This window comes from Scomber japonicus, chromosome 10 (genome assembly GCF_027409825.1).
Source record: "Scomber japonicus isolate fScoJap1 chromosome 10, fScoJap1.pri, whole genome shotgun sequence".
Classification (NCBI taxonomy): domain Eukaryota; kingdom Metazoa; phylum Chordata; class Actinopteri; order Scombriformes; family Scombridae; genus Scomber; species Scomber japonicus.
In genome coordinates this window covers 12953158-12971437 of record NC_070587.1, presented here as the reverse complement: position 1 = coordinate 12971437, position 18280 = coordinate 12953158, and the positions used below count along the sequence as shown (strand labels likewise).

Genomic DNA, 18280 nt, shown 5'->3' with positions numbered 1-18280 from the left:
TTGCACAAAATGAGCTATTAGGCTCTCAGTCATGCTCCAAAACCCTCTCATTACACATATTCCAAACTACAAATCATTTGCAGCTAATGCAATGAAATGAGGCACTTGCGGTTGTGTGACATTCAAAAACACTTGAGTGACACAAAAACCACAACGCGCTCAACTGCAACCGGACAACAGAGAAGACCCTGATGGTGTAATATCCTTACCTTGTACTGAATGTGAGCTGCTGTGGACTTGGTGTTCTCAAGCTGTTCCACCAGAGAAATATCACCCAGAAAATTACCGTGGGCTGCAGAGAGGCGACTCAGCAGGTCATCCTCATACCTCTTGAGCTCAATCTTGAAGTGGTTCTGCTGTGTGGTCAGCTCCATCTTGGGCAGAATACACAAAACAGTTCAGATTGAATGACTTCTCTGTTTGGTATTAAGGATTGTGGTCTTGCTTGTAAAATTACTACAATCAAAATGCCTATCATTGACTGTTAGGGGTTCACCTTTAGGGCCTCCAGGTCGGGCCTTTCCTGAGAGACTACCTGTCCCAGCAGCTGTTCCTCCAGACCGACAGGAGTCACTGTGAAGTTGATGAGGGTGGTTTGGGCCTGGAGCTCAGGAGGGAAATGGGGATTGGCTAACTTGGTGTGGATAATAAAATGGAAGTTCCTGTTGTATTTACACTCCTTACCCCCGATACAAATGTACCTGAATCACAGGGAAATACACCATTTTTTTCTCAAATCATTCTCATGTCACAGCTGCATTTTTCTGTTATTAAGGAGGGAATCACTTGTAATGATGAGAAATGTAATGAACAACAAAAAGTGTGTCTACACTGTTGGCAAAACTCTTTAGCTTTGAGATATTTGAGAACAATCCCATCTCAGGGTCCGCTCACTCATTTTTTGGGGAGTTTTCAATGGTATTATAGATCTTCATCTATCTTCATATATCATCAAAGCAAATATAAGACGGAAAAGTGATAGGGATTCATTCATAACAGCCACTGAGCTCACATGTTAACAGATCCATCTCCAGAACAAAGGAGCAAACTCCATCTGTAAATGAAACCCAATTTGGCTGAAAGCGCCAGAAGCCCCAGAAAAAGCTAGTAAGTAGAATTTGAGTTAGGATTGTTTGGTCAAACTACTAATATAAGTCCAAGGCCATAAGTGAATTCTTATGTTTAGAGCTAGTGTTCACAAATCAAGTAGTAATTTGCTGAAAACATAATAATTATTATTTTTCTGCCTGCCAAGAAAAAAATGATTAGAAATACAATAAAAAAAGGACCATAATGATGATTATGATCCTCTAGAAGCTAAGAACTGACCTGCAGTGCAAAGCCTTCATATCTTGAAACTCTTTTTTTTTTTTTTGCTATGTGCATCTGAGCCCATTGACCTCACATTTCTCAAGTATTGCTGCTCCAACAGTAGGACGGACTACACTTTGGCTCCAAATGTCACTTATACTCTAGACTAATAATCTTGAATAAATATGAAAGATTATCACCACAGCAGCCAATATTTATCTGTTCCTGCATTTCAATTAAATTAGCACTGGCTTGACGAACCCGGTGGCTTTTCATTTTTCTCTAATTACCCCTTGGGTGTCAGGCAAGGCCCCAATTTTACAGCACAGGTTCCTCATGGCCTGGGTCTGGTTCAACTCTATATCTTCACAAGCCAGAATTAATGTACTATTGATAGAACCATTACTCCACCAAATTAAAGTCCTTGCTGATGGATTGGCTTGTAGTCTTCCGTCAGCCATGAAAGGAATAATTAGTATTCATTACTTCACACTCTACAACATTCCAATTATTAATGAACTTCAGCTGTGGTGCTGTACCAGATCCATCATGGCTGCCCCAGCAGGTTGTATTAATCATCGACAGAAACAAGTGTGTGGGTCATCTACAAGGGATAAACTTATAATCAGATTTAGTATGATGAATTGTTACGTCTGGATGGACAGGACTTCAGAAGGAGCTCGATGAACATGCGCCGAGATGCTCAATATTCATAGTCACGCATAGATCAGAAAAAGAAAGATGTAAACAGTTTTGAGTGGAAAGTCAAAGCAGAATGTCAATATGTGGTGTTTTCAATTTTCTATTTTTTTCTACTATTAGTATCCAATTTGTGAAATTTGCTGGATTTTGCCCATTGAAGGTAATTGGTGACTGAGCAAAGGTAATTATAGAGCAGCCGTGCTGGTGGCACTCTTATATTTGTGAAGTGCATTAAACTGGGCAGCAGTGGTCATGACATTTGAGAATTAGGCTTAAATCCAGAACAATTTACTAAATATAGGGTGGTATTAATAACTCTTAAATAAACCATTTAAGTTAAGAAGCATAAATGTTAGACTTAAAGAAAAATGACACAAAGTGACCATATATGGCAAAAAAAAAACCATGACGACTAGCATCAAGTACATGATTTAAGATTATCCAGATTAAAGTCAGTGTAAAGATTCAGTGATGCTGTTTTTCTGTTTCCAAATAGATGAATGAAGAAAAATGCCAACAAATCACCTACTAGCACTATGAAATTATTGCAGTTAGATTGAGTTTGCCATAATGATGGAGGACCACTGAATTTAGTGTGTTACATGCCAGCTTTTTGCAGGAGACAGGAGTCCTTATACATAACCATGACTGCCCTCAATTCAGCGTATACACTGAGGTTCAGCTGTTCAATATTCATCACACCTAAAGAATATGAACACACAAATATACATCTATCACCTATCTTGATGGGCCAATCAATATGTTGGCCTCAGGGATTCAGAACACGAGCCACAAATTCATTTATAATCTAAAGAGTGGGCAATAATAATGCATTCAGTCATGTCTCACTGGTGTTTCAATGCTCAGTGAGATTCAACCATCTGGTAAATCTGCACCCATTGTCTCACACCACAGATGCATTGGGACAAGTTGCGGACATATCGACTTGTGTATCAACAATAGAAAAACCATAAGTTAATCTAAAATGTTTTTGGTTAGTAACAGGCTCAATGCTAAAAAGCTTCGGTGAAACAGAGTGTTTACTAAGCTGAGCGTTGGCCTTCAGGCGTGGTGGTTTCATGCTACTTATATATGTTTCTCCCATCTTTGTTTCTAAGTACAACAATGCAAATAAATTGTAATGTTGCAGTTTCAGTACTAACCTTCCTCTTTTTATAGTGTTTCTGCCCAGTAGAGGATCCAAGACTGGGTCTATCTTTTCCTGTAGATTCTCTAACAAAACGGTTTCACCACAAGCTAGGGCCTGTTCAATCACATCTAGATATCTGCAGAATAAACAGTACAAAAAAATGTGGTTGGTCATGATTCATCATCCTTCTTTCTACAGTATCCCAACACTCCCTGTGGATTTTTGTGGGGGAAAGGTTTTAGTCTGTAAAAAAAAAAGATGATTAATAAATGACAAAAAACAACACAAACTGACAAATTAAAAGGTGATTATGATTGCCAATCAGAATATGGCCCCTTCTCACCCTTTCTGTCCCAGCTGCACCACCCTCAGGTCTGACCCTAGCCGGTTTTGAATCCACTTGATGCCCTGCTGCTGCGGGTCGATGATGAGTGGCCAACGCTCACTGGTGGTCAGGATGGCAGCGTTCTCGGTGGACATCCTATCATTTGGCAGACCCTGGTTATGCCAGGCAGCCACAGTGGCATCATCTGTAAGCATGAGGATTGGATCCAAGCCGTCTGTCAGGGGTATGGAGACCTGGAACAGAAAGCAAGGAGTGATGTCATTCTAGTTAGAGCACTGGATAGGATGAATTTCAGTTTACAGACTCTACTGTGGATGTTCGAGGAAAGAAAGATTTTCTCTGAACAATTACACTATACACAACAACAACACAGTTTGCAAAACTGACTACCTTTTGAGACTTAAGGAAAGGGATCCATTTGTTGTTGAAGAGCTCCATGCGATACTGCTGGGTAAAGTAACCCATGTAAGAGACGAATGCTGAAGTGAGGACAACGTCACCACACAGGGTTTTCTGTTGCTTCTCATACTGGACTATTGCCTGTGACCAGCGCTGCTTTTCTGACTGCAAGGAATACAAAGACCAGACCTTACTACCATTTGAATATAGCACATGAGAGACATGAAAAAAAAAACATTTACAAAAAGAAAGGTTCTAGACCACCTGAGTACATTTTAAAGTAAAAAGCTAAACAAGAATCTACACTGCAAAAAATGTGCTGGGCAACCTCACACTATATTTCATGTACAAACTAAGAAGATTTAAGCAGTAAAGAATACAAATGCAATTCCCTTAAAATAGCTTTGGAAGTTTGGCTGTAGATTCACTCTGCATCAATTTACCATTCATTTAAACCTTCAATACCATGACTGTGACAGCTCTACAACAATAAATCATGCATGGCATTTTCTTACAAGGGGCTGTGGATCTAGAATATGTCACATAATAAATTCTCAGACAGTTAAAAATCACTATAATTTTACTCTAATGTATTATGGATTGCCTGTAATATCACTCAGTCTGGGGTGAGACATTGTTAATTTCCAACAGCTGTTGAGGCTTTGAGGTAAGTTAATGATTAAATATAGACGGTCTGATTTATTAGTCTGAACACTATTGCTTCCAGGTCAATGCCATAAAGACAAAACATTTATCTTGATATGCTTAAAAGCCAAGCTGTTCCATGCAAACCACATTTATTTTCTGGGATAAGAAAGTCGAATTTACAAAATGGCCAATGAAATGGCCATCTTTTATCTCATATTAGCACCCATAAACATAACAAATACTGTAGCCTGAAAAAGGGTCGTACATGAATGTAAAAGAGTTGAAAATAATATTTACCAACTATGTAACACCAACAACTAACTACTCACCAATTGTTTGTGTGTGTATATATATATATATATATATATGTAAATGTATGTATATATACACACACACACGACCTGTCCACTGCTCTCTTCATCTCTCATCTTTTCTCCATTTGGAAACTGTTCAGCCAGCCAGTTGCCCAGTTCAGCCATGCGTTTTCTGTGGTCCAGCCCTCTCTACCTGTCTCACAAGTCCTTGGTATGCTGCTGAGCCAGGCTGTAAAAATCTCCCTTTGCCTGATCTACTCACACAACTGTCAGGCTATTGTGCCAAGACATTAACAACTTCTAGTCCAGATTACTGATGCAATTCGATTACCAGCGCCTCTCCATGCATGCCTCCGACAAACTGACAGTTTACTTTATGCCAGGTCATCCCCAATGACAAACTCCAAACTCCTCTTCCTCTCCCTTTCTCTCCTTGTTTACCTCTAAGCCTTTGACTAGTCGGTTGGCCAGCTCTATGGTCTGGTTGGTGCAGGTCACCTCCGTCTGACAACTGATTTTCTCAGCTGTAGCTCTTTCAAACTGAGCTGTAAGGTCCTGGAGGCTGGCATCAAGATCCTGTAGAGACAAAGCACAGGATAAAAGAGAGAGGAGACACCACTGAGACAATATAGTTTGTAAACTACAAGACTTTATTAACTATAACAATAAAATGTCACCCACCTCTAATTTCTTTTGAACTGCCAGCAGTTTGGCCGTTGCTGTCTCTAGTTCTGCATTTGCTTGAGATAATGCATGCCTCTTTGGAATTACCTCACAATAAATCTACAAAAAACGAAGGCATTCTTTATGAAAAAAAAACTCCATAATGAAAAAATCAAACCTTCTTGTAGTGAATATAAGAAAATCCCTGCCTGACCTCATAGTATCTGACAATGTTAATAGTCCAGGCACAGAGTCCAGCTGCAGCTGTAGACTTGGTCCGAACTAGATCAGGGTGGAACTCTGGATTTTTCAGATACTCTTGTTTCACCACATTCAAACAGGACTCATGGATGTGCTCTTTGTCATATGACACCAGAGCCTGAAGAAAATCATCCACCTGAAAGACATAGCATGGATTCAAAAGATACATCAATACCTGCACTGGAATTTCAGGCTGATATCAATCGATTGTCAGGTGATGTTACAAATTACTTCATTAACAAATTGCTACAGAAAAATAGAGTCAGAAACCAGAAAAAGACAACAAAAACAAGACACACAAACAACATGGATTATAACTTGACTTCTTTCTCCGGTAATCTTCAGACTAATTGTATAATCTATGTTGTTGTGTAAAATGTATAAATTGAATTGATGTTCAGTATGGACTAATACTTACTGTACAGGAAGGGTTATCAATACGTAAATAACACAGCCTCCGCATGGTCATTCTAACAAAGCATGGTGGCCTTTCACTGATTACCTACTGGATTAATGTATTTATTACACATGCATGTAAAATATAAATGTAATATCCTGAATGTCTTTCACTTATTGCCCAAGTACATCAAGTACCTCACATTCAGGTCCATATGCATGTAAAAAGCATGTCTAAGATGCATATGTTTTTTTAACTATCAAATGAATTAAATCAATTGATATAAAAAAAAAAAAAAAACTTTAAGGCTATTGCTAAATTGCTAAAGATTATGCCTTTGGGGTGGAAATAACTGTAGTACCTAATTTCATGCTAAAAATTGCTGGCTTTTTAAAAAGCACATAGTTGCACTGTTGCCATAGTTGCATTAATAGCATCTAGGGGTTGAGAACAGGGTCAACACACATGCTCCCCTAGTGACGGAGCATATTCATGGAGCCATCCAGCTGTAATGGGAGCATGGGAGAGATGGTAGGCAGGGCCAGGGTCAAGGCCCACACACAAATTAGATTGGCATTAATCAGGCAGATGTGATTGACATGATGACAGCTTAACCTTGCCCATGAAGGCTCGTGCTGCCTTCCAGCTCCGATCCTTAGGCACTCTACTGCGGGGAGCTAGAAGAACCATCACAGCTGCTGCTACATTGATCACTGCAGCAGGAGGGTTTGGAAAGGCCTTCAGCTCAGTTAGGTTAACCTAAAACAGAATTACAAATATTTCACAATGTTTAGGATGACTGAAGATTTGATTGGATTTTGCCTAATTCAATAACATAGAGCACCTTGTTGAGGGTGTCCAGTGCTGCCGTAGCAGCTGCCAGTGAAGGCTCTGCTTTGGCAAGGTCTTTCTCACAATCCTTCTGTTTGGCTGAGACTTCTGCCTGGATGGCAGTAACCTGAATAAATGACAAAAGCAAGATAATGAACTGCATGACAAAAAGTTTGTGTAGTGAATGGAGCAAGTGCAATGAAGAGTGTACCGAATGATCACAGTATGTGAAAAGGATTACTAACCTTTTGTGCCTCGACATCTGCAGCCTCTTTCTTCCTGCTAACTCTCTCAGTCTGTAGTCCAATCTTTGTAATTAAAGCTTCAATATTCTGATTTTTAAAGGTCAGCTCAGCTTCTTGGGATGCCAATTTGGCTTTTAGATCCTCAACCTCAAACAGAAAAAAATGATTACACATTTGTAATATACTTAAAGCGATGGTTTGGCGTGCTTTTTGACCTAGCGTCATATGCACCATTATGTCATTATGTGCAGGATCTCGCGGGACCACACGGTATTTCAGTGATGGCGTGAGATTTCGACAATGTTTACAGCTTTAGCTGTAGCAGCAGAGTTAAAGCCATCAGGGAAGTGTTATTTTATTAAACTCCTGGTGTACTTACAAACTTTCCAATGCATCAATTTATGAGTAAAGACTGTATTTGTACTACTGTAGAAGTTTGATAACAATCCAGCCATTATTAGTGGGGTAATTTATGAGATACACTGTTGGTTCCATTAGCGCCTGTACTAAGCCATTCGGCTGATGGCTCTAACCACCAATTTGCAACCAATTTTAAAAAAAGGGGTGAGGGGGTGTTTAGATAGACGTCATGGTGCATATGACGCTAGGTCAAAATTACACCGAACCATCGCTTTAATGTCAGGAGAAATCAACACTGTTAAGTACTAGTCCTAATTTTTATATCATGACCCTGAACGTCAAACCTTAATATTATATTTCTACAGAACAGAGTAAATTCTTACCTGAGCAGCAGTGGTTTGGAGTTTTTGAAGGCCGCTGTTAAGCCGGTTCATCTTGTGCTGGAGCTGAGCCCGGCTCTTCTCCAGAAGGTTCATGTACAGGGTGATTTGCTGGAGAAAGCTCTTGGGGGTGGTGTAATTGTACCTCTTCTCATTGCGCTGGTATTTTTCACTTGCCTGGTTGACACTGGTGTGAACGTAGGCCATGAAAAGACTGATGGATTCCTGGACGGCAGGCTGTAAAAATAAGCAGACAAGGAGGGGGAGAGGGGCGAACAGGGCGAGCTGGATTGAGTAGAGTTTAACATCCCCCACCTGATGGGGACTGAAATATTATCTTCATAAATTTTGAATTCATCTACAAGTTTTGCCATCTTACTTGGCTGGCCCTGACTTACTCAATCTGAAATTTAGGTACAGCTAGCAGGACTGATTAGGCTTTGAAACCGCTGTGAAAATAATGTGTTTATACCACTGACATGCAGTTTGTAAAACATGCACACTGTTTACATTATCTCTGATGTCCTCCAACTTTCTAAACACTATCTACAGTCGCTGTTACATTCCAACTAGGTATTCATCATATGGTGCTCAATGACACAGAGCCTCTATTAATCATACAGTTAGCGATCAATTAAAGCAAAAACAAATGAGCAGAGAATACAAGGATCAAACCAAACCATAACTCACAAAAAGCCTTTGTTAATGATCATGGAGCCAGTAGGAAAAAAATCATTATTAATTAAGATCTGACATAATTTTTTGACAAAGCATGTTATGTTCAGTTGAGATGCGAAAAAAGTTCTCTATTGATTGTCTGCTGTAGCTATTAGTGGGTTGTGCATTTCTAAACTTTGAATAAATTATCATTTTATTTCTTGTATTCCTGTCAGAGTGAATGAAGAATATATATATAAAAAACACTTATGATTGATATAATTTCTTACATAGCGTTTGGTTTCAACTTTATGCAATTTTTGTTATTAATGCACATGAACTTAAACCAGCACGTCCTTTCTGCACCCACAAAATGGTATTATTTACCAAGTACTGATTTCCTTATCAATACAACTTTACTAGTAACTCCATGCTTGAATACTACTATTAAAGCTGCTACTACAACCATTCCACCTCCTACTTCAAATGTTCAATTGTGTTTAAGTCACTAATGCCAATACTGTACTGCAATATTGGTACAACAGCTACTGTTTTATACATGCATATATTTATTTATTTATTTGCCCATGAGGATTCACACATGAACAGATGTACACACACAAACAGAGGAGACATTCTCTGGCACATCTTCACATATGTGATGACACTTCCTGGTTGTGACAGCTGTGCCTCCTTAGAGGGTCGTTATGTGCTTAATCACTCTTCCTTCATTAACATAAATGATCCTGGTTTGTGATCGTTCCACTGCTATGATGGAAAACAATGGTATGTCTGCATGATATGCCTGCACTCACTGTGAGTCTCCAGGCATGTGTTGAGCAATTTGTCAGTACCTCAGCACAGAACTAATGATGAGGGATCTATGGAAAAATTAATCCAGCTGCACTGTAGTAATTAAAAGGTGTTCATTAAAGTCTAACTCAGTTTGGAATATGGTGTACAGGGCAAACTGAGGGAAGCTACATTACACACATAGATGCATCTCTGACAGCTAATGTTGATATTTGAAGTAGAATTTGTTTTTGTTCATAACCAATATGAGATTAAATTAAAAAAAGATTTGAATTTAACCTAATGAATTTGAGGTTGAATCTGTCTTTTTGGAATGAATGTCATGTCCTGTTTTTGGTGGCAGAAATGTCATAATTGGTTGTATTTATCGTCCACCTAATACTGAACTTAATCATTTCGATGACCTACTCACTGCTTCACTTGATATTATTAATAAGGAAGGTAAACTTTGTTTGCTTGAAGATTGTAACATCAACCTTCTCAAATCTTCTTCTTAAATGTGAACAAATCAAATTTTATACTTTTTAGAAACAAAAATAAAACTTTTCCTGAGCAAGATTCAAAGCTGCAAATGAATAACATTGAAATTAAGCAGGTCTCTTGTACAAAATTTCTTGGTATATTAGTTGATGAAAGATTGTCCTGGAGAAACCATATTGAGTATGTATGCAAAAAAAATGTGAAGTCTTATGGTATTATTAGAAGAGTCTCTCATTTAGTTAATCAGTCTTGTCTCATGAGATTATATTATAGCTTAATATTTCCATATTTGACATATTGTAACATTGTATGGGCTACTTCATATTCCTCAAACTTTAATCAGATACTCTTAATACAGAAAAGATTCCTGAGAATGATTTCTAATTCTACCAATCAAGCGCCATCTGCACTTTTATTTAGTAAATTCAAACTTTTGTCAGTTTTTTCTATTAATAAGCTGCAAACATGTCTGTTTATGTTTAAATTCACTCATTACAAACAAGACATTTCAGGCACTTTTCAAAAGTTCTTTCTGTTATCTTCAGATGTTCACTCCTATTCAGTGAGAGGTCAGAAGAACTTTCAGTTACCTCTTTGTTGTACATCCAGTTATACATTTTTCATCAAATGTTGTGGTCCCCAATTCTGGAATTCATTACACAGATCCCTTAAGTTATTATCATCCTTCAAATTCTTTAAGTCTATCTTAATGAAATATCTACTGACCAGACAAAATCATTCTCAGCACAACTGATTTAAAATGAGTCTGTGATTGTAACATAAATGTCTTGTTGTTGTTACCTAATGAAATATTTTCTCTCCAAACAAAATCATACTCATGCCTAATTTACTTGAAATGAGCCTGTGATTTTATCGATTTTTCGTTGTTGTTGTCTTCTTTTTTCTTTTCTCTTTGTTGCTTGTTTTTGTATTTTCTTTGTCTTTTGCACCTTTCTGCTTCTCTCTTTCTTCTCTCTTCTTATTTGTTTTGGTGATTTTATATACTAAAAGGGGAGGATTTTATATAAGCCCCTGCACAGTTATTTGCCTTTGTGAAATATAATGTTTGTTTTATTATTGTGCATATGAATAAATTACATTGTTCACACAAGTATGGTTGTAAGGGAGCCACAAAAATAATTTCATTCAGAATTTAACGATCAGGACAAGAGAGATAATGAGATTAAGTACTTGGGTTCAAAGGTCTGACCTCAATGCCTTCAATCTCTTGGATGAACCTGTGGCTGACCGACTGCAGAGCTTCTGAGGTCCAAGGATGGAACCAATCGATGGTGGTGCATTGGACAAGAGCGGGGAATCGATGGGCCCTAAGACGAAGGGCACTGCCCACTGGAGACAAACACAGTACCATCTACAAAGAGGGAAGCAGGAAGAGTCACCTAAAACAAATCTGGATAAACATGCACACATACAGAGCGCCCACATGCCCATACTTAAGAAGGACAAGATGTACAGCCAAGTGCACATAAGAAAATGAACGTAGGTCATAGATATCACAGATTCATCCAAAACCCATAATTGGCACCCTTCTATGCCCCCACTTTCATCCTTTTGGCACATGGACAGTCAGCCACATTACCAGTTGGCTGAAGCAGACGGTGACGCTACCAGAGGCCCTGGCGCAAAGATTAGCTGCCTGGACTGCATACGTGTGTACTGAGACAAGAATTTCCTTCCTTTTAACCCCCCATTTTGTCTGGGTCTGTTAACCCAGCTTGTCAAACGTGTTTAATAACATTGCACAGCAGCTGTATCATTCATTTTGTAACTCAAATGTGCTAGACTACATGTACGATTTAATGTGTTGTTGCTAAGCCAGCTGTGATTGTACATTATAGTGCTATCAAAAATGTCATCGTGAGTAGTAGTTTTCAATTTCTGCTGGTCAATTTTAGTGTTTATCACCTCAATCCATAATAGTAACTGATTTTGTGTTTTCCTGGTATGCTACAGAAAAAAAAGGCCACTACCTGCGACCACTGTGGAAATGCGTTAAGAATGCCATAATGGCAGCTAGATATTCATTTGAGAAAATTATGTTATTTAAGTCTTTATTTTTTCCATGAGAATTTTTCTTCTTCTTCTTTGACCTTCTTGAAGGTAATTTCACTTCTTCTAATGTTTATTTAGGAGAGATAATTGCGCAGATAAAAATCTCTTCTCTAAAAGAAGATATTATAAGAGGATACACTGAATTATTGATAGAGAGCAGCTTTCCTAGACATCATCACGCAGTAGTGATGACAAATAATTGAACGTGTCATCAAGGCATAAGGGGAAGAGGAACAATATGACAATAATTCATCGGACTGATAAGGGAAGAAGTACTAGTGGACAACACTGTCATTACAAAGGAAATTTGCTAGAAAAACACTTGACCGTCAGCTGCAGTCGGACTCTGTCAGTAAAGAATCTCCAGCAGTTCTCCCGTGTGTCAAGTAGTCCAAGTGCTCGGACCTCAGCTCTCACAGCAGACACAATCGCTTCAATCTCTTCCTCACTGAAGAGTTCAGGAATTTCTCCTGCAGGGAGAAGCACAGTCATCATGACACACTGACAAGTGACCAATCAATACTCTCCCCTCATACAACGTTCTGATTTCACAAGGATTTGATAGACTGAATAAGTTAGAAAAAATGTACACTGCATTCATAGACATAATGATGCATATACCACCTTTAAAAACAATGTAGGAGGGTGACAATAGACAATAAAACTATGCTCATATCAAGCTTTTTGTCTCAGGAGGATAAAGTACAGTACAGTAAAGATACAATACAGTATGACAGTGGAGTTGGAATCTAACCTGATGCCAGTAAATCATTAATAATGACGAGAAAGCGCTCATTGGGTATCTGTGCCTCAGTCAGGACCAGAGCGACACGCTGGTTCTTCACTCCAGTCTTCAGGAACAAACCTGCCAGATCCATCTAACAAAACAAGCATGGCATGAATGTACAACCTCACTGTTCACACTAAACCTGCCAACATAAAAATTGGTAAAACACTAATCAATAGCACAAACCTCAAGATGACACCTTGCACTCTTGATTGATGTGTGATTATAAAATCATCAACTTGACAAAACTTGTTTCATCAATGAGATTTTGAAATATTTTCCAATGGCCTTTAATAGTATCTGACCATGATTTCCCACATTAGAGGAGAAGCTGAACAAAACTAAATCAATTCCATCAATATCCTACATGCAGCCAGAGGTAATACTGATCAGGGATTTTTTTTAGAAACCCTTCCTTTGTTATGTATTTACAGCCATTTTCATTTCAAAAAATGATGTAATTCAAGGCCCTGTGTAAGGACTGTAACTACATCTGTGTCTCTTGAAGATTATACATTTTAATGAAAGCATGTTTTATGAGATGACACATTGCTGTAACCTATTAACAGCATCAATATTTACCTTCAGGTCCTGGATGCTATAACCCTTACTCAGGGTGATTTGGAAGACTTCCACAGAGGATATGTAAGCAGCCAGACGAGTCAGGCTCTGCTTCCCACTGCCCCCGACCCCAACTAGTAAGCCATGACCCCTCGGAGACTCCAGGATACGACTGATGCGACAGCTGGTAACAACACAACTATTGTTATGCCACCAAACATCTTTATCTCTGCACATTATATTAACTTCCCTTCCAAGAGGTCTTTGTTATTTTTTTACTAAAATTGCTATTTCTATTTATTAAATGTATTTAATTGTAAAGGAAAACATGTATTATTTCCACTATTATCATATTGCCATCAACTATACTTACACATGTTGCATTGCATCTTCAAACAGCACCAGATTCATGGCTGCATTGAGCTCATTGTAGCTCTCCAGTGCATCTGTGAGGATAGTCCTGAGCACAGACCAGTCTGTAACAGGAGTGTAGGAGGCTTCCTCACCCATTTGGGCAAAGTGGCAATAGAGGAGGGGCTGCTTTCTCACCTTTTTGTCCTCCACTCCCTGGAAAAGGACACCCATAATAAATCATTTGAATCTTTAGGCCAGTGTTGGTATCTGAAGGTGAAGAACAGCTATTTATACTTTTTACACTGTTTATCATAATCTGCATCACACCTCAAAGCATTCGTGCACAGTTTCCATCTGGAGCTTTTGGAAAAGCTGAAGGTCCTTCACATCTACTAGTCTGTCAGAGTAAACTCTGCAGGACTCGTGGAGCCACAGCAGGACCAGGTCAGTGCTGTCTTTTACACTCTCAGGCCCAGCAAAGAGGATGCCCTGAATCACACACAGAATTATATTAACAGCATTCATTGCAAGCATTCATTCAAAAGTCCAACAGCAAACTTGCTTAAAAATCAGCATTACCTGAAATGTGTTTGACAAGTCTCGCAGATTAAATGTATAGTGAAATTTGATGGCTGTGGGCAGAAAGCTGTGAACCATCTTGTGATGAAGTGTTATGGCAGCCTGAACCACAGCTGTAGCGCTCCTCTGAACCAGCATACTGAAGGGCTGCTGCGTCAGGTGGCCACACAAGATCTGACTGAAGATGGACATCTGAGCCTCAGATGAAGGGAAGTTCACAGCAAACACTGAGAAATGTCTCTATAGAAACGCAAGGCAATAACCAATAAATGCATAATAGTTATTAATAGTTAAAATATTTATTAAAAGAAAGTACTACTGATGCTAGTTTAGGTTGACCTATCTATCTACCTGCACATGTTTAAATACAACCTTGGAAGATTTTTTGGTTTAAACTGATTCATCTGGATATAAGATCAGGATAAGATCATGTTTCTTCCCATGATAATCTTTCCACTGCAAACATGCAAGTGAGAATGTTGGAAAGTTTATGAGGATCTAGGTTTCCTGCAGATTCTTCACAGCATTTTGAATGGATAAACTGTGATTTTGTAAAAGGGAGTAAAATAACAACCTCTGCACTAATTTAGACATACTGCAATCTATACTATCTTAAAACTATATTCTATTTAAAACTTTGAAAAATGTATAATTCAGTCAACACAAGTGATGACATTTTATAGAAAGATAAATCATGCTGCTATGCTTCTCTTAATCTATCTTCAGAAAATAAGGGCAGTTTTTCTGGCAAACATACTTTACCTGTAGTCTGGGGTTGATGTTGAAGCTCCCAGCAGTGGGATTCATGCAGGCAACATATTGAGTGTTATGTATTTCTTTAAGGGTCCATTTCTGTCTGTCGTACCTACAGAGATGGAAGATAGTTTGAAAAAAGCACAACATACGTAGCTTAGAAAACCTTTTTTTTTTTTGTGGCGATGAGACTCAAACTTACAACTGAAATACTGCTACAACTAAGAATACAGGGTGCTCTCACCAGTGCCCGTAATCCAAATGCTGGCGTATAAGTGTGTGAGGCTGCACTGTTCCATAACTGTCAACAGCCGGCATGTTCATATCATCGATGAAGTAGATCAGCCTTTTGTTGCTTACAGGGGAGTAGCTTCTGCCTGCTCTTTTCTCTAATGGTCGTTCTAGGATCACTACAAAAGAAAGCAAAGTGATTTGTCAAAAAATAACAACTGATTAAGATAATGATGAAACAATATCTGAGGGTGAAGTTTGCTGCCCCTACACCTACTTCTTATTTGAACATTACCAGCAGATGGTGCTACAGTTTACCTGATGTGCAACTCTGTGCCACAGAACAACAGAAAAACTCACCCTGCAGCATGAGGGAAGTAGTGTAGTAGTTGAAGGGTACTTTTGTAGTCATGTAATTCTCTGGCAGACAGTCTAACTTGTTCCTGACAAGTGCTGTCTTTCCCACTCCAGTATTCCCCACAAGCATCACTGGCTGTCTTCTCTCCAGCAACAAGTTCATGAAGTACCGAAGACGCACAGTCTCTGCTGTGTGTACCAGAACAGCCTGCAATCATAGAAACAGCAGGAAGACAGAGAATAGAAACATACATGGTTATTAAGGCTTTCTTTGAGTGTGATTTATTGACAGACATGTGTTCAGTGAATTGTATGTGATTTATAATTTCTTGTATTTCCCTAGTACACCACGACTATTCTGTCATAATAGCATCATTTGCTCAGAACAAAACCCCACTAATTATGGCTCAGCAAGAGCCTTTGGAGCATTCACAGCTGTACGCAGGAGCATAAAGAAAGACAATAGAGCGTGGGTGATAGCTCAAGCCTTGTTGCTCATGCCTTCACCCCCACACAGTCTGGTATGGGGTGTAGTAGATGGTAATCAGACACAGTGGCATTCCTATCATCCATTCTAGCACCCCTGCCATAACCTCATGATGTGACTTTACCCTCTCTTATTATGTTCACTGAGGCATACTTACATTTATAATATGAATGTATTGTTCATTTTTAGTTATTTTTCTTTTAAAAAGGTTGCTTCTTGTGATTGTGTATGTGACCATTTGTCAAACCTCTTTAAAAAAAGTTTGTGTTTCTTGTTTGAGAGTTACATAAAGGGTCATATTGACTGTAACTTTTATGTTCTCACCTGTAACGGTCTACAAGTTTCGATTTCAAACGGAGGCACAGTATCACTCCAGGGTAGGAAGCGTCTGGTTTGCGGATCAAGGTAGTAGTCAAACACTGTCCCCTGTGCTGGCAGCTTCACAGTCTTCATTTCTTTGGTCCACCACTGACTGAACTCCACCCGGTAATCATAGAGCTACACAATCATTGAAGATATAATATCATGCAATAATTCATATCATTTCAATGGACAGCCCTACTATTAGTCCAAATGACAGACAGTTAAGCTTAATTTATTCTTGGTCACTTGACACTCTCGACATGTCTCTCAACAAAGGACACTATCAGGCTTTCCCCTGTATTTATACCTTTGTTACAGAAGTGCAAAGACAAAGCAAGGAGTAAGTGGTGTGATAACTAATTGGAGTATTACCAGGAGTATTACCGTAGTAACAAACTATCATATATGTATGTATGTGTATCTTAGACTACAGCTCAGATACACACTTTTCTATCAAACATTTCTCATTTCAGTTGAGTTTTGAACACCCCAGCATAAAATAAGCTTTATTAGAACATGTCAAAGTTATTTCAAATCTGCACCAAAATTACCTGGTCTTGGTACAAGGCCCCACCAAAAGCCCAGATGCAGGCAAAGGTGAAGTAGGTCTCATAAAGCTCACGTGGAGAGTCAGATGGAATATTTTCTGGTGTAAGGAGGCAGTCAAGCAAAGTGCAGAGTGTCTGAATAAGAAGAAAAGGGTTAAGGTTATTTTGCTGTGTGTGTTTCTGATTGTACAGGCATACGAATGAATAAATAAATACAGTGCACATGCTTGTGTTGTGTACCTGCACCATAGAGTTCTCTGGGATAGGAGTGATTGTCTTGAAGGTGTTTCTCATCCGTTCTAGACAGCGAGGAACATATTTCTCAAACAGTATGGTCAGGTGGGCCCTTTCTGTCTGGCGTTCTCGTTGGTCAATCCAACTGGTGACGTACCTGAGCAACAATTAAAGAATTACATTTTAATTTATTTCTGCGCTAACCCGATGAGGACCTGAAGCAATGTACTTTGCTACAAGAAGCACCTTAAGATGTCACACATATGAGAGAAAGAAAACAGCACTGAAGTAAAAACCTTCAGCGTTAAATATGTGAATAGTTTTGTGTCACTCACGGATTCCAGCCCAAGTCTTGCTGGTTGACATAAAGGATTCCTGCTCTGGACACAGTGGCAGGAGTGGCTGTTCTTAGATGACTGATTTCAAACACCAGTCTCATAGATGAGGTGAGCGGCACACGTTCATTGCTGGCAAGAGTCAGGACCTGAAAAATGTTGTGAAGCATCACAGTTTCTAAATATCATCATACATTTGAATGGTCAATAAGATAAGACACTATCCAAACGATGAGAAAAACACCTTCATATCTCATCAGGTTTGAGAGACTTGCTTTGGAATATTTCAAAGCCTCAAAGACATGATTCATCACTATGGAAAAAGACCTACAAGTACTCACACTCCAGCAAGTGATTGGTGAAGGAGAGGGAAAGAAACATCTTTTTCTATCTATACCACCTCGGTTGCTATGTGTTGTACAATAGTGTATGAGTGAACAGGAGGGAGGTACCTTGTTGTCATCCATCACTGTGTTGAGTGATTCAATCCACATCGGATCAATGTCTCCATCCAACACAATCCACTTAGGTCCTAGGTGGGAGATGTTCGCCTGCTCTCGCATCAGTGATGCAAGCAAACCTTAAACAGACATTGAAACAAATATTAACTGAGATTGCATGATGCAAACATTATTTACATTTCAAAATTGTTAACCATGAC

At 38.9% G+C, this 18280-nt stretch overlaps 1 protein-coding gene across 1 annotated transcript in view; it reads right to left on the bottom strand.

The window, feature by feature from the left end:
• Positions 1 to 18280, bottom strand: part of LOC128365912 (dynein axonemal heavy chain 11) — a 38601-nt gene that overhangs the window by 6077 nt on the left and 14244 nt on the right. The window contains exons 41-67 of the mRNA XM_053326534.1: positions 18072 to 18199; positions 17620 to 17768; positions 17291 to 17441; positions 17054 to 17185; positions 16464 to 16637; positions 15656 to 15860; positions 15309 to 15474; positions 15074 to 15176; positions 14312 to 14551; positions 14060 to 14221; positions 13752 to 13945; positions 13400 to 13562; positions 12785 to 12908; positions 12358 to 12500; positions 11168 to 11329; positions 8011 to 8244; positions 7268 to 7414; positions 7036 to 7149; positions 6807 to 6950; positions 5748 to 5930; positions 5552 to 5653; positions 5312 to 5446; positions 3900 to 4073; positions 3507 to 3742; positions 3177 to 3299; positions 497 to 701; positions 210 to 374 (exon numbers count right to left, since the gene is read on the bottom strand). Of these exons, the coding sequence (XP_053182509.1) occupies positions 210 to 374; positions 497 to 701; positions 3177 to 3299; positions 3507 to 3742; positions 3900 to 4073; positions 5312 to 5446; positions 5552 to 5653; positions 5748 to 5930; positions 6807 to 6950; positions 7036 to 7149; positions 7268 to 7414; positions 8011 to 8244; positions 11168 to 11329; positions 12358 to 12500; positions 12785 to 12908; positions 13400 to 13562; positions 13752 to 13945; positions 14060 to 14221; positions 14312 to 14551; positions 15074 to 15176; positions 15309 to 15474; positions 15656 to 15860; positions 16464 to 16637; positions 17054 to 17185; positions 17291 to 17441; positions 17620 to 17768; positions 18072 to 18199 (4358 nt within the window). The remainder of the gene's footprint in view (positions 1 to 209; positions 375 to 496; positions 702 to 3176; positions 3300 to 3506; positions 3743 to 3899; positions 4074 to 5311; positions 5447 to 5551; positions 5654 to 5747; positions 5931 to 6806; positions 6951 to 7035; positions 7150 to 7267; positions 7415 to 8010; positions 8245 to 11167; positions 11330 to 12357; positions 12501 to 12784; positions 12909 to 13399; positions 13563 to 13751; positions 13946 to 14059; positions 14222 to 14311; positions 14552 to 15073; positions 15177 to 15308; positions 15475 to 15655; positions 15861 to 16463; positions 16638 to 17053; positions 17186 to 17290; positions 17442 to 17619; positions 17769 to 18071; positions 18200 to 18280) is intronic.